Source organism: Watersipora subatra, chromosome 3 (genome assembly GCF_963576615.1).
Source record: "Watersipora subatra chromosome 3, tzWatSuba1.1, whole genome shotgun sequence".
Taxonomy (NCBI): Eukaryota; Metazoa; Bryozoa; class Gymnolaemata; order Cheilostomatida; family Watersiporidae; genus Watersipora; species Watersipora subatra.
Window position 1 is genome coordinate 36,180,524 of NC_088710.1, and position 17,577 is coordinate 36,198,100.

Below are 17,577 nucleotides of genomic sequence, written 5' to 3' on the forward strand. Positions count from 1 at the left end.
TGAATGAATGGACACTTCAGAAGGAAAATGAAGAATCTAACTGTTTTACTGGCAAATGGCGCACCGGTCTTTGATACCTGGGAGAGAAGTTTGCTCTTTGCCTGAGATGAAAAGACAATTCCCTATTATCGTGATTTCTCATTTGTGGAAAGGATGATTTTCTTATCCTTGTTTCTTTACAATTATGGTAATAATCCAATGTCATTATAATGCAGACTCAATAGGCTAAATTGCGATTCACACTGATTTATGTTTGTTGAGATTGTATTCGAGTATGAAGAATGAAGGCTTTTTCTGACATAGGTGTCGGGAAACAGTCCCAACATCGACAAGTCCGAACCTAGACAAGTCCCAATCTCGACAGAGGTTGGTCCGAATCTCGACAAAGGTTGGTCCGAACATCGACAAAGGCTGATGCAGTTTTACGATAATTTAATCTTCAACAAATAATAAATGTCTTTTTGCAGTTCTATCCTCACTTCAAAAAATCAAAGCTACTCACTGAAGTTTAGATTTCAAATAAAACATTTTGCTAGCATAACAGTCAACCATATTTATGATTGTTACTTGTTTTAGCATTCGTTCTATATTTAGGTTGGGCAAAATATTGTTAGGCCTACATAAGCTGGGGAGTGCTGCATCAAATGGATCACAAGATATTTTTGCGCAAATAAATCTTTTACATATAAATCGCTCATTTACTATGAAAATAGTAGATGGTAAAGTAGTAAAACTGCTGTCGAGATTGGGCCAACCGTTGTCGATATACAAACTCGTCGAGTTTCAAACCAGTCGAGGTTCGGACTTTAAACCTAGGTGTCTAAGGTGTATCCATATTTTACTAACTTCTGCAGCTTGTCGCAGAGAAAACTAAACGGCATCACAGAAAGCTTATGGAGAAATGATATATTCCAAAGCATAAAAGCCAACCGGTCCTGATGCCATGTTACCATAGAGTCATTTGAGATATTTGATCGAATCACCCTTGTCACAGATCTCAATGGCACACACAACTTGTAGTTTGAGACAATGAGGAGTGATCAACACTTCAAAGACCTTTGTGATATATACTTAGCTGTAGGTTAATGCTGCCATGTGCCACATCATAGACTATATTTTGCATTTTAATGCACACTATGAATCTTTTTTATACACGACTATTTAACAAAGTTCAGACTTGAGAAAAGAATGGATGATATTACATAGACAGCCATCGGCTTGAACTTTAATGACAGCTTTATTAAAGAGTAGTGTAAGGAATTTTCTGCTATTTTTTGTGTGTATAATTTGAAGTGCAAGTGAATTCATGTACCTGCGTGTGACTGTGTATAATTATACTCCTGTAATTCAAATTATCTCTTCATGCAAGTTTTAGAATTAGTAGAAAGTAATATTCAGTTGCCAATTTATAACCGTAAACCTGATCTCGTCATTCTAGATAGGATAGAGAAGTTCCATCCCTAGATGTGTTTATCTACATAGTATCAATCAGAATCAAATCAATGTAAAAAAAATTTAATACTGCAAACTATTGATATACGTATTTTTGAAAGTTGTATATGATAAAGATCAGCTTTACACGTGTGTATAAATATACCAAAAAGCAAATTTATTAAAATGTATCAAGCTAAACTCAGATGTATGTATTTATTTTCATACTGCAATTAGAATAAGAGTATACATTAGTTAAGAGAGTTACTAATGAGGGTCCAAATACATGATACATGAGCAAGTGATAGTATAACAATTCATCAACAGTATGCTAGTGACTCAAGAATGCACCGCTTCAAAGGGGTTAAAAAAGTTGGTACCTCTACATGTCATATATTAGGCGACAAAGAATTTCAGACTCTTGCTACACTGATGAGCAACTTGCCAGTTTCCACAAGCAGTCAAGGAAGGAAGTGAAAAAGAAAGTAGTGACTGTCTAAATGACTTCTGATCGTGTAGAGTTGACAAACTGGCAAGAGTTAAATTTGATGAAAAAGATGAACAAAAGAATAGTTGGGTGATTAAAGACAGATTAATCTCAGCAGCTTCTTTTGAATAATAACCATCTCAATTAGTGAATATTTGCTACATTCATTAATATATTATGAAATTTTACTGTGTAAAAGAATGTAATCAGATCAATGTGGATATAAGCAGGTAATAGATGCCAAGAAAATAAGGTGGAGCAATGCTGTAAAATGTACTAATGCAAGATTTTTGATCTGGGCATCAATAAAGTTGGTGTCTTGTTAGCGTTCACTACTAATTCACAACAACATAACAGGAGCCACATGACTTAATAGTTTAAATTAATGTTGCCCTCCGAATTGTTACCTCAAAGTCCGGAATTGTCACCTGTCTGTTCGCTGTGTCGCCCTTCCGTCTAAAGTTGTCGCCTTTTAAACCGAAAGTTTCGCCTTAGCGACTGTCACCAAACCGTCCATATACCATTACATATACATATTTTACATGTATAACGTACATATATACGTACACAATCAATACTCATAGAGAATCTATTCTTCAGACCTGAACCCTTGTATATAGTATCAATCAATTTATTTTTGTATAAGTCATCCTGCATTATTTATTTGAAGTCATCCTCTCATGTAAATTTTCTTTAAATTCTTACACAAATAATCCCAAACTAAACATGAATTGTTCACTACTATCTTGCGTTCAGGAGACTTTTACAGTTTCCATTTTATTTGATAATATGCCTGCAAATAGAGGCTTTTTGTTATTTTGTTATCAGCAAAATAAAAGATTACTAACTAATTAACATATATTTTTCAAACATAGCCTTATAGCATTGTTTTATTAATCGAAATTAATAGCCAAATTATAAACGCCGATGTCAGCATTTTTTTATCACGCTAGCCCTGCTGTTTAGCAAAGTGTTAGGACTAGCTATAAAAACCACATTTAATGTAGCTTGTTCACCTATAATAAAACTTGTGTCCGTATCCACATGTTCACTACGATTCGATAAGCCACTTTTTCGGCTAAATCAGAGGTGTCCAACCTTTTTAGAGTAAGGGCCATTATGTAAAGTCAAGCCTAGGCTGGGGGCCACACATAGCTGCTACGCATATCACAATTAATTGAATTACCATAATTTTATATATTGCAAAACATGATTCCATCCATCACATGTAATTCGCATTCTCCACAGTCAATATATTTATTTTAACTACATGTAATTACAAAAAAAACAAATACGTCAATATATTGCTTTGAACTATATGTAATTACAAAATCACAAATGCATCAAAATATTGGTTTTAAATACATATACATGTAAATACAAAAAGCATCATATGAAATTTATGTGCAGTGCCCTTGTTGAAGAGATATTGAGGTGCTAAGTTTTCACTGGTAATGGTACTGGGCATATTACTCTCAGTGAGCCACTTGGTACTGCTTCTCTCCTACAATTCTGTCTAGGTCGGGTTTAATATCTGAAAATGAAATTCTGAGCTGCTGAGCTAGATGCGCATTGGTTAGTCCGGTGCGATATTTGCTTTTGGTAGACTTCATGCGACTGAAGAACTGCTCACATAAGTAGGCAGAGCCGAAGAGGCTGACCATTCGAAAAGCATGTTTATGTAGAGCTGGACATGTGCCAGCTGAAAAGAAATCATGATGAAACTCTATGAGTTCATCGCTGAGATGTTGTTGTTTGAGACGTTCGTTAGCCTGCAAGTCAATGAGCTCCATCTGTAACTTGGCTGCTACACTGCTAGGGTTGACAGAAAATGGATCGGCAGATATCTTTATTTTTTTTCAGTTTTTGCGAACTGAAAAAATCTTTTTGCAAATTCAGCTGATAGATCTGACACGATGTTGGCGTATTGCTCAGAGTTGAACTCAACGCACTGGTTGTTCTGCTGACGCTCTGACAAAGTTTTGAAGTGAAAAAGTGAGCATAATTCTCCTTTTGGAGTTGCCGCTCCCACAGCTCAAGCTTTGTCCTGAATGCAGTAATGTATCTCCAGAGTTGAGATATGTCCTGTTTCTTTCCCTGTAGCTGAAAGTTCCCGACTGACAAATGCTCTGTGATATCAGCTAGAAATGCCAAATCAGTGATCCAGAATTGCTCTCTGAACTCATCACACTCACGACCCTTGTCTCTCATGAATAAATCAATCTCTGGTAGCAGACTGTTAAACTTTCGCAGTGTTTCAGCGCTGCTGAGCCATCTGACTTGAAAGTAATATGCTACATCTTTGTATTCACATTCTATCTCCTCAATCATAATTTTAAATTGTCGATGGGTTCAATGCTCTTGATCGAATAAAGTTAACAATGGATACAACCAGACCCATAACATGATCCATCCTCAGAGTTTGCGTTGCTAAGTTTTCTTGATGTAAAACACAATGGTACACCACAAGAGCAACATCCCAGCATTGACAGCTGAGCAAAAGACCTATTAGTCCAGTGTTTTCCCTGCCATTGCAGGCGCTCCATCAGTAAAAATGGCAGACATCTCCTCCTGTGGTAGGCTGAACTCAGCAAGTTCTTTTAATAGACTCTCATAGACATCTTTTCCAGCAGTTGCGCCATGAAAACTACTCATTGTTAGAAAATCCTCAATAACGTTGAACTCATTATCAACGCCCCGTATCATAATTGCAAGCTGAGAGTGTCAAACAGATCTGTACTCTCATCTAATGCTATGCTGAAATAAATAAACTTCTTAATCTGGGTTTTCATTGTACCCTCAATGTCCTTACTCAGATTCTCTACTCTTCTTGCAATGGTGTTTCTTGACAGAGCGACACTTTCTAAATTGCTCTTTTTATGAGGGCAAAATCCACAAACACTACCAGTGCCTAAAAATAATAAAGCAAGGTTAAAATAAATGTAATTGATAGTTACTAAAATATAATAACAATGACAATGGCAAACCACACAAACTGTTGTTGAAATTTTTATTTTAGCTTTAGGTATAACAGGCTATGCAAGGAGTTATAACTTGGTTCTGTCTTTTAAGGTCTACAACTCCACGCCAATAGTTGTTGTATGCAACTCTTATCTGACATGAATTTTAAAAAATGCTTACCTCCATAGCAAATTATCCATGTTGAAATGGTAGTTGTCGTTGACCAATTAGTTGAGCAATAGCGAGACTGAATTTTGTGACTTTTTCACTAATCTCTGCATATCTTGTAAAATATTGCTGCTGTTGCTGCAGATTGGATGATAGCGAGTCGTATTTCTCCTGTCTGTCACGACCTGAGTATTGCTCATACACGCTATGACGAGTTGTATAATGCCGCCTTATGTTGTACTCTTTGAGCACAGCAATTACTTGATTGCATATGATGCAGATTGCTTGACTCTCCCATGGTATTTGATAAAGTACGTATTGCAATTTCCAACTCTTCCCTCACGGTCAACCTTCCTGCGTGTGGCCATATTTGTAACTGAGCAATACGTATTTAGCTAGCATCCAGCAAGCTGCAGAACATTTCTCAGCTCAGATTTGGAATTCCCATTTGAGATGTTCAATCAGCTAATAGGAATAGAGGCTGTAAGGGAATTTCCAAAAAGTAGATAGGGAATTTAAAATTTTCAATAATATTAGTTGGTGCATTTTTATGCGGACTACCCACAGCTGCGGTGTTTGCTAACTATAACCTAAGAACAAAGGTAAACTGGTAAAAAATTTTTTTTTTAGTATGCTGGCCTTCGGGTGTCACAAAAAACCAAGCCGAGGGCCGAGTGCAGCCCCAGGGCTGCCTGTTGGACATGCCTGGGCTAAATAGTCAGCAACTTTGTCTCGGATTTATTGAAATTTCAGAGTTATCTCATCTCACCTTGAGAAGAAAGTTTTAGGGTTTCGATCATGGAAATTTACAGTGGTTTGCGTGGGATCAAGTTAACTCTCTGCATGAGATGAAAAGACAATTCCCATTTACTATGATTTATTATTTTGAGCAAGGATGATTTCACTCTTTGTTTCTTTACTATTATGATAAGAATCTAATGTCATTACAACACAGACTCAATAAGCTAAATGTTGATTCACACTCTTCCGTGATTATTGATATTTTGTTTGTGTATGAAGAATGAAAGCTTTTCTGATATGGATGTTTAAGATATGTATCTCCATATTTTATTTTTTTCAAAATGATAGAGATCAACCTGCCCTGATGTCATACTACCCTTAAAGTCACTGAAAATATTTAACCTGATCAGCCTTATTACACATACCGATGACACACACAACACGTAATGGGAGACAATACGGGACAACTTAAACATCTCTTGGGATAAATACTCAGCAATAGATGGAGATTAATGCTGCCATGTCACATCAGGAGATTATAATGCTGCCATGCCACATCAGGAGATTAATGCTGCCATGCCACATCATAGACTTTATTCTTCATTTTAACATGCACTATGAATCATTTATATACTCTTATTAATGGTTTAACAACGGATAAACTTTTCATAAAAAAATGGAAGAGATTATATGGACAGCCATTGGATTTAACATTACTGACTGCTTTATTAAACAATAGGGAACTTCTTGCTATTATTTTTGTGTATGGTTGTAAGTGCCAGCTGTAAGTGTTCGTGCATTTCAGTACCTGCACGTGACTGTGTATACTTTTCTGCTGTAGTTCAAATTACCTCTGCATGTATGTTTGAGATTAGTAGAAAGTAATGTTCAGTTACCAATTCATAACCGTGAACCTGATCTCGTCATTATAGACAGGATAGAGAAGTTCCATCGCTAGATGCATTTATCTACATAGTATCAATCATAGTCAGGTCATTCTAAAAACTGAAAATTATTGATATATTTTCAGTTTAATATGATAGATCATATTTGCACGGGATTTGCACATTTGTGTAAATATACATAATAAAATATACATAGTATATACAAATATACATCTCCAAAAAGGAGAAGATCATACACATTTATTAAAATGTATAGAACAAATCTTATATGCATGTTTGTATTTATTTTTATACCGCAATTAGAACAGGAGTATAAAATAGTTAAACAGAGATTTAATATTGAGGGTCTTAAAATACGATAGCGGATGCAGCGATGATATAATAATTCATCAATCAGTGTAAGCTAGTGACTCAAGAATGCGTCGCTTCAATATGGTTAAGGCAGTTGGTGTTTATATGTTGTCATATATTAAGTGGTAAGAAATTCCAGGCTCACACTGAAGAGCAACCTGCCAGTTTTCACAAGCAGTCAAGAAAGGAAGGAAGTGAAAAGAAAGTAGTGACTGTCTCAATTGCTTTTGAGTGTGTAGTTGACAAACTGGCAACATTTAAAATTGTGGAAAAAATATGAATAGAAAAATAATTGGTCGGCTAATGATAGATTAATCTCAGCAGTTTATTTTAAATGACAACGATCTCATTTAGGTGAATAGCTGGTACCAGCTGTATTAAAATAGGGTAATATAATTCTATATAATTCTACTGTGCATAAAAGAATTACATAATCAGACTAATGTGGATGTCAGCGGTAGGAATTTCAAGAAAATAAGACCTGTTTGGAATTAAGCTATCCTTTGATAGACTATGTCGGCCTTAGATAGACTATTCACTTCACTGGCTTGAGGTTCACTCCTCAACATGATGAAGTTAGTACTTTAGAGCAGGTATGTGTGCATGTTTGGAAATGTTGATAGCATCTGCTATATAAACGGCAATCTTTGTGTGCGTGTGTGGTGCGTGCGTGTATGTGTGTCTGTGTGTGTGCGTGTGTGTGTGTGCGTGCGTGTTAGTCCACCTTATAGAGCGGTCTTTACTTTTTTCAATTCAGTCGTACGACGAAATTTATAAACAATCTATTTCGGCATAGATGTCGTTTAGACCGCCTATTGTTAAACCAAACAATCATGTTTTGCCGAAATAGGTTGTTTAGAAATTTCGCCACGGTCGTACGAAGCCAACGGAAGGTCACGTGAGCGTTTGTCTTTTCCGGCCACCGAGACAATTGTTTTCGCTTCGAAAATCACCTACTAAATTTCTACTTCAAAAAGGTAAGTACTTCTCAATCAATGTCGCGTATTGTCTATGAATTGTCACATTTCCACTACTTAAAAACATTGCATTTGTCACTGTTGGTGATCGTAAACATGTTCATTTCCTTTCGCCGCTGAGTTAACTTTCTTTTTTTTTAGCTATGAGTACTGCAGCTACTACAGAACTTGCACGGGTATTGCTACTGTGTTTTACCTTCTAAATTTCTACTTCAAAAAGGTAAGTACTTATCATTCAATGTTGTATTGTCTATGAATTGCCACATCTCCACTACCTAAAAACATTGCATTTGCCACTGTTGGTGATAGTAAACATGTTCATGTCCTTCCGCAGCTGAGTTACCTTTTATTTTTTCCAGCTACGAGTACTGTAACTTACTACTACAGAACTTGCACGGGTACTCTGAGCGTTGGCATAGGCAACGGTGAGAATAAAGAGAGCAGCCGGTATCGACTTACTGTCACCATGCTTTAGCCATGGCCAGCTGTATGTTGTCTGCTCAAAAGTAGGCACAAAAACTGTTGGTTCATACACCCGACAGAAAAACAAAAAATGTTGTCTATCCGCAAGTGTTGCGTTGAATTAACATTGTGTTATTGTTATATCATGCTTGCATTGAATTAACATTATGTTATTTTTAAGTCATGTTATGTTCTTCACGCTCTGCTATACCTACATATTATCCACATGCAGCATTTTCTAATATATTTTTCAGTAGGTATATATATATTTTCATGCATTCGTCTTCCTTATTGTATCTCATAAAAGGCTATCATGTTGGCGTTGTTTTATTATTGTAAGGTGCTGATGCATTGTAGACTAGCTGTAAAACACATCGCAGATTTCTATTGTTCTCCCCAACATTATTGACATGTATGACTGCATATGTGTATGCATAGTCTGATCAGGCCAACAATTCCAGTGGACTGCATATTTGGAGTTGTTTTACAGTATGACAGACAACTCTCAATAAACCTCTTGCTGCACGTGAATCTGTTCTCGTGGACGGGTAATGCAGCTAGCGGTTGGGGGCTGTGGCGTCACTCGGGGATGCGCGTGAGACCTTTTTCGCCCGAGTGTGGCGAGAGTCTCCAGGCGCAGTGCTCCGGATGAACGAGTTTGTGAGTGCTAGGCTATTGATTGCGAGGCGGTTGATTGCGAGGTGATTGCAAGGCGATTGTGAGATGATTGATTGCGAGGCCATTGAATGCGAGACGATTGATTGCGAGGCAATTGTTTTCCAGGCAAGTGCAAAGCGAGAGCGAGGCGATTGATTGCAAAGCGAGTGCAAGGTAATTGATTGCAAAGCGATTGAGTGCGAAGTGATTAATTGCGAGTGTGGGGCAATTGAATGCGAAGCGATTGATTGTGAGTGCAAGGTGATTGAGTGCGAGGCGATTGATTGCGAGTACAAGGCAATTGATTGCAAGTATGAGGCAAATCATTGCGAGTGCAACGCGATTGATTGCAAGTGCGAGGCGATTGATTGCGAGGCGACTGATTGCGAGGCGAGTGTGAGACGATCGGTTGCGAGGCCATTAAGTGCGAGGTGATTGATTGCAAGGCGATGATTGCGAGGCAATTGCTTGCCAGGCAAATGCAAGGCGAGTGCGAGGCAATTGATTGCAATGCGAGTGCAAGGTGAGAGCGAAGCAATTGATTGCAAAGCGATTAAGTGTGAGGCGATTAATTGCGAGTGCGAAGCGATTGAATGCAAGGCGATTGATTGCGAGTGCGAGGCAATTGAGTGCGAGGCAATTGATTGCGAGTACGAGACAATTGATTGCGAGGCGATTGATTGCGAGGCGATTGATTGCAAGGCGATTGATTGTGAGGCGAGTGCAAGCGTGCGATTTTCAACTGCTTGGCGGGTAAAGACTGGTCGGCCGAGATGGGGAGTCGGTGGCAAAAACACGTGATCGTTCACTGCAAATATAGATGGGTATGACAGATGCATGAATCTAGACCCATGAATCTAGAATATTTACTAGATTTTACACGCATCTAGCAGTAAAACACAATGCAGATTTCCATTGTTCTCCCCAACATTATTGACTTGTATGACTGCATATGTGTATGCATAGTCTGATCAAGGTAACAATTTCAGTAGATTGCATATTTGGAGTTGTTTTACAATATGAAAGACTGTTGTATTCTGTTAAAGGAGGGTATTTAATATAACACTAGGCTATTTTACCTGTAGCTTGGTGTTCTTATGATGTATGTTGTACCTTCAATTGATGGTCGTTATAAGAGGTATCAGAGGTAGCATGTTAGATCAGCATGAAGTAGAAAATACATGAAAAGGGCTGGCCAGCCTATGGAACAAATATTATGGTCTATTAGTAATAAATGTCTATCATATTTTATCTTCAGTCACGTACGGTATCCTGAAGCAATGGCGGTCTTTTCTCGTATATGCTCTCGAAACAAAGCTGTTGTAGAATGCGATCCATGAAACGCTAATTAATAATAATAAAGCTGTGATGTGGTAATATAGAACTAAGAACTAAGGTTATGAAATATAACGAATGTAACACCCCCTTTTTATTGAAAGCATTAGGAATCGAGCAAACTAAGCCATGTAGAAAGTATTAAACTGTACAAAATAACTGACATTGATGCCAAATTATGACATGTCAAAGTAGACATATAGGGTTGGGAGAGAGCCTCTGGTAATACGAGCACTGCGACGAGGTGTGTTTGCAGGTTGGCGAGGTACCGGTTTTCAGGACAGACAGCTTCTGAGCAGGTAGTTGTGTCGTCACCCCATCGTTGTCATGAGACTGGTTTGAAGAAACATCTGTTGACGTGCTGTTGGGTTTTAAATGTACTTGGTTGCATTTCACTGCTCTACTGCCATTATCCACAAGGTAAGAACAAGGTTGTTCATGTCGAGCTACTACTGTGGCCGGCATCCAACACCGTTCCTGACCGGTCTTGACATATACTTTTGTCTCCTTCAGTGAATGGTTAAAGAGTTTTGGATGTTGAGTCATAGTGTTGCCTTTGTTCTACTCGCCGTCTTTCTAGAACAGCATCAGTCTTAGGTAGAAGAGGTTTGAAAGACTGGGTTGTTATTGGTGGGTTAGTCCTAAGACAACGGTTAAATAACATTTCTGAAGGACTATACACACTACCAGTGAAAGTAGTTCCTTTGTAAGCCAGCATAGACATGTGAATGCCATCTCCACTATCTTCACACTTTCTCAGAAAGTTCTTCATGGTCTGAACATAAGCCATGAGCCATCTCGTTAGATTTTGTGTGATGTGGACTGAAAGTGATGATGTCAATCCCCCAATCTTCAGCAAACAAGTGCATCTGTTGACTGTTGAAGGGCATGCTGTCGGCTAGTATAGACAAGGAACTTCATGAACAGAGAATATGGATTTCAAGGCTTGAACAACATCACTGGCAGTTTTGTTCCTGATTAACCTCAACTCAGGAAAATGGGAATAGCAGTCAACTACTATCAAGTAGCTGTGAGACTTGAACTCCATGATGTCCATTGCTACATGACACCATGGTCCTTTGAAAACCTCATGAGGCTGAATTGGCTCTTTTTTTGTCGGTTGCCAAACTTAGAACATGTGAAGCAGCTGGTTACAAGTGTTCTAATGTCATGATTTAACTCTGGCCAACATACAGAACGTCTGGCTCAATCACAGCATTTCTGTACTCCAAGATGGCCTCAATGTAACATTCCAGTGAAGCTCTGCGCTCCGATAAAGGTATTACAAGTTTTCACCAACATACTGAAAACCATTGCGCTCCGATAAAGGTATTACAAGTTTTCACCAACATACTGAAAACCATCATCTTCATATAGCTCATCCCGTACATACCAAAATGGCTGAAGTTCGACCGGTGCTTGACTTTTCGTTGACCAGTTCCATCCCTCCATCAAAGCATCTCTTGGCATTGTCATGGTGTTATCCTGAGAATAAGCATGCTTCAGCTTTGCACTCAAGTTCTGGGATACTTCTACACTGTGTACCATGACAACCTGCTTCCCTCCAGCTGGAATGGGGTAGGATCTTTGAAGCTCAAAAAGGCTCATGAGAGGGTGTCAGCAATATGTAGGTTCTTACCAAGAACATACATGACTTCATCAAAGTCATACGACTCCAGTTTCATCATCAATCTTTGCAGCCTCGGAGAAGCTTTATGTAGCGGTTTTTTGAAAATAGATACTAGGGGCTGTGATCTGTTTGCACATTGATAGGTCTACCATACAAATAGTAATTAAAATACTCACAACCAAACACTATCGCCAAAAGTTCCTTGTCAATTTGAGTATAGTTTTGCTCAGTTTCTGTCAGAGAGCGAGAAGCATAGGATATTGGATGACCCTCCTGTAGAAGCACCGCTCCAAGTCCACACTGAGAGGCATCCAACTGCAATTCAACTCTTTCACTAGTATCAAAGTACTTCAACACTGGTGCCTGGGTCAGTAGTTGTTTGGTGGCAGTGAAAACTTGGCTTTGCTCAGGACCCCAAGACCACAGTACATCATTCTTTAACAGTTCTCTGAGAGACTGAGTAAGAGTGGACATCCTGGGCAAATAACCTCGCAAGAAATCCAGAATTCTAAGTAGCCGTTGTACTCCAGCTTCATCAATAGGTTCAGGCATGTTTTCAATTGCTTCAATCTTTGCAGGGTCAGGTCTCAGGCCTGTGCTAGAGACAATATGTCCAAGGTAGGTTACTTCTGATTTGTTTAGCTGTGTTTTTTCCTTGTTGAACTTCACATTTGCTTGCGTGGCTCTTTCTAGAAGCTTTTTTAGATTTTCATCGTGCTCTGCTTGGTCCTTCCCAGCTACTATAAGATCATCAAAATAAATAGAAACATCATGATCACCAAAAACTTGCTCCAAGCGTTTCTCAAACACTTCTGCAGCTCAGTGTAGATCAAAAGGAAGTCGAAGAAATCTGTATCTCCCAAAGAGAGTATTGAAGGTGGTAAGATAGCTGCTCTGAGTCTCCAAATAAACATGCCAGTAGCCATGTCTCATGTAGCCATGTCTCATATCAACAATGAAGAAGAGTTTCTTACCCTTTGAATTTGTGAGCTATATCATTCAGAGTTGGCATGTGGTGATGTTTGTGTTTAACAACCTTGTTGAGGTTTTTTGGGTCCAGACATATACGTATGTCACGATTTTTTTTCCATGACCACCATGCCATTCACCCAATCGGTGGGTTTGTCTACCTTGGCTACTATATTGGCTTTCTCCAGAACATCAAGTTGTTCTTTAACCTTGTCCATTACACTTATAGGTATGCGTCTAACAGCATGTACAGAAGGAGCTACTGAGGGGTCTAGCTGAATCTTGTGTTCACCGTCAAAACAGCCAATTTCTTCAAACACCGAAGGAAACGCATCTAGTATAGAACTACTACTACTCACCGGGTCCATTCTGCAAACCATTTTGAGCTGAACACATGACTCAAGACCAAGTATAGGTGGAAAACGCCTGTCAATATGGCAGATCAGAGTGCCCCAGGTTTGCATAAACCGAGTTATATTTAAAAACTCGAGTTTGTAAATATAACTCGGTTTATCAATTCGGTTTGCAAACCCGGGACACTCTAATCCGCCATAAGTTCTAATTTTACAATACATACATACATAGTTTAATTTCTATTAGCTAATGGGTGGCTGTCGGTGTATCATCGTTGATATAACCAGATCTACGATTATGCTACCGTAATACCAATATATTGCACTTAATTTTTACAAACTCGCATTTGTAAATATAACTTGGTTTATTAACTCGGGTTCTAAACCCAGGGTACTGTAAGGCTCCATACGTCAACCACCTCAAACTGTAACCGATGTTGCTGAGAACCATGATTCCCTGTTAGGCTTACCTATCCATCGTTGGCTATCCTTGTGTTACCATAGCCAATCAACTTCACATTCAATGGCTTCACATGAGCTTTCCAAGCTTTGACTGTGTTCAAATCTATAATATTGGCTTCTGCACCAGTGTCAACTTTGAAACTAACAGGAGAGGTACAATTCCCATGTTGCAAGTTCAAGGACACATTCCATGGTTTGGTGTCTTGAGAGGTTGAGCTGTCAACAGTGCCTACAAGTAGAGTATCCATATGTGCCAAAACAGCTTCTTCATCAAGAGTGCTTGAACTAGCCACAGTCTTCATGCCTTTGGACTGACAAGACCATGCAAAGTGGTTTTATCTACCACATTTTTTACAGGTTTGACCATAAGCAGGGCATTTCTCTCGTGCATGGTCATACCCTCAGTATTTACATTTAGAGATTTGCTTTGGACCAGATTTACTTTGGGAGACCCTTTCTGACTGGTTGATTGTCACCACGGCTTTGCAGCCATCTGAGATCTAGGCAAGCTGAGTCTGAGTAATTTCAGCAGCTCTAATGTCATTTATAGCTCTTTCTAGAGTCATATTATTGTCCCTAAGCATTCGATCTTTGAGTTTAGGTGAGGTAATGCCAAAAACAACTCTACAGAGCAACATTCTGTTGCGCAGCTCCCCAAAATCACACTGGGCCGCTTGGATTTTTAGCCGTTTAACAAAGTTATCTATAGGCTCCCCTTCTCCTTGATTAATAGACTAGAGAACAAACCATTCATAGAGTATGTTTCTTCTAGGATTGCAATAGTCCTCAAACAACCCAAGAACAATACCCAAATCATCCCGATCAGCATCATGCTCAAACTCAAGCTGAGTGTATATCTCGTATGCCTCATCATCAGCAGCGTGCAAAAAAATAGCCAATTGTCACCTCATAATTGCTGCATTTTCCAGTGGAACTGCTCCATCGTCTCCCAAAGAAGCTAACACCAGGTCAATAGCGCGAAGGTAGTTCTCAAAACCCCCTCTCCATCTTCTCCAATTATCTGACACATTGCCTTCGAAAGACAACTCGCCTGGAGGCCTCAGGCCCTTCATCTATGCAAGAAAGTATTGCACCACTGCGTCACGAGCAGACTCAAATCAAACAACTTTCAGATGTGAAAATGTCGACAAACTATAATAGTCGGGCAGCAGGTGAGTCCTCTGACACCATATTGTATTCTGTTAAATTAGGGTATTTAATATAACACTAGGCTATTACCTGTAGCTTGGTGTTCTTATGATGTATGTTGTACCTTCAATTGATGGTCATTATAAGAGCTATCAGATGTAGCATGTTAGATCAGCATGAAGTAGAAAATATATGAAAAGGGCTGGCCAGCCTATGGGACAACTATTATAGTCTATTATTAATAAATGTCTATCATATTCTATCTTCAGTCACAAACGGTATCCTGAAGCAATGGCGGTCTTTTCTCGCATCCTCTCGAAACGAGGCTGTTGTAGAACGTGATCCATGAAACGCTAATTAATAATAATAAAGCTGTGATGTAGTAATATAGAACTAAGAACTAAGGTTATGAAATATAACGAATGTAACAAAGACAACTCTCAATAAACCTCTTGCTGTACATGGATCTGTTCCCGTAGACGGGTAATGCAGCTAGTATTTATATAAATAAATATGCGCAAAATGCGCAAATATCGCTAATATATATAATTTAAATATGTATATGTACATTTAAATTATTATTATTAATTAATTATTAAATTATATCTAATATGCGCCAATGCGGTTCTGTAAATGAGACTCCCCGATTACTCACTTTGTTTCTTTATTTACAAACCTGGGTTAGCTTTGCGTAACACATCTCGAGTTCATCAAAAACCCAGCCCGAGTTCTTTGAACAGCAACCCAAGTTCAACAACTCGGTTTGAGAACATGGAACACGGGGCTCCATAGAATTGTCACACTTTTGTCCGCCTTGTCGAGTTTCTGTCCGAAATTATTGCCTTTCTAACTGAAAATGTCAACCATAGAGTTATCTTCCCCTAGAGTGATAACAGGGCCTTCAACAACATGAGTGTTTCCGGTGACAACGAGGAGCGTGTAGGCCACGCCCGTTTTTTGTGCTTGTTAATTGTAGTGATCGACTAGATCAATAACATCAGCCATGAGAATGGTTGAACAATGATCATGAATTTCCACAGTTAAAATAGTAATTATTGCTCATATTAAAGAAATGATGATTATAGTTTACTACTCTAATATATGCTTATTATTTAAAGCAATTCAATACCTACATGACTTGCAAAGGTACTGAATAGATAGTGTTAAGTAAGTGAGTTAATGCAATCAGTTACTCATAGATAAGATAGATAGTCATACTGGGGTTGTATTACATTGGTGTGATGGGAAGCTAATCAACTGCCATCTACTGAAAGTATTGACATTGTATGGTGATTAGAGTGATTCATTGACACCGCAGTCCACAAACAGCCCTTGCATGTAATATTACATTTCAATACATATCAATCAAATACATAGACTAGCTTGAAGCAAGGATGTCCGCTAGTTAGCGGACATCCTTGCTTGATGTAAGCAAGCAAAAAGTTTGAATGTTAGAGTGGCAAATGTTGTTATATGTTAAATAAAAATAGATTATACTTAATTATACTAAGTTATAATTATATAAAAATAAAATAGACTTTTTTATTACCTTATTTATTAAATAATTTTTCATTGTAATCATAACTAAACAGATTACATTTAGCCATTATTTGCTAATTATTTCACATTTACATTTAAACACATTTACAGTTTTATTATTCTTCCTAATTTATTTCAACAAAAAACCTCTTTCATGATATGAAATTTAAAAGTTGTAGTTGTTTGAAAAAGCTTGAAAACCTTTACAGTTGTTTTCTTTTTCCTCTTAATTCATTTGAACTGCTTAAAAATATTTTCTCAGGATATGAAGTTTAAAAGTTAGAATGGTAAATGTTGTATATGGTATGTTATATAAAAATACATTTTCTGTCCAAAGACTTTTTATTACGCGGGCAACGCCAGGTAGTACAGCTAATGTGAATAAAAAATATACCAGAAGAAATGAATGAATAACTTAACAAAACTAAACTACTACAACTCACCCATGGAATTTTCTGTCTGGTGCCTTGCTACTAGAATTGGAGCAGCCAAAGGCTGCACAAACACTATCATTTGGCATACTGTTAATGTGATGATCACAGTCATAGAATAAACAAAGCAAAGGTAGAAGTAGTAGTAGTATAGAATGGAAATATAGTTGTAATGTATGAATTAATTTTGTAGTAACAACTGTCTGAACTAGTTATAGTAAAGCATTCAAATTCAGTGGCAGTTGTTTGCACTATTGTACATTGGCAGTGTTTGGCTTGTAGGTCACTCCCCTTGATACATGTGCTAACTAATAAAAGGCCTAAGTCTATATTTCTTCAGAGGTCTTCATTTTTAGCAAGGCTTTTACTTGAAAATTTAGTGACAATCATATGAAGACATCAATGCATATATACGTATTTGTATTGAGTAATTTGTCCAGAACACTCAAAAAAAAAGATGGCCGCCACGCTTTCTGAGTAATATAAAAATATGGCGGCGTGTTATTACTTTAGGAAAAAGTAACTCTATGGCGTCGCCAAACTGTACGTATAGCAACCTGTTAGCAAAA

The 17,577-nt window shown here is 38.0% G+C and overlaps 1 protein-coding gene across 1 annotated transcript; it reads right to left on the reverse strand.

Annotated features, from left to right (window-relative positions):
* Positions 1-3,393: 3,393 nt before the first annotated feature.
* LOC137390560 (general transcription factor II-I repeat domain-containing protein 2-like) lies at positions 3,394-4,249 on the reverse strand. Its single transcript, XM_068076889.1, has 2 exons — positions 3,887-4,249; positions 3,394-3,690 (listed from the first exon to the last, which is right to left on the reverse strand). The coding sequence occupies exons 1-2, from the start codon at positions 4,247-4,249 to the stop codon at positions 3,394-3,396; spliced, it is 660 nt and encodes a 219-aa protein (XP_067932990.1).
* Positions 4,250-17,577: the final 13,328 nt, after the last annotated feature.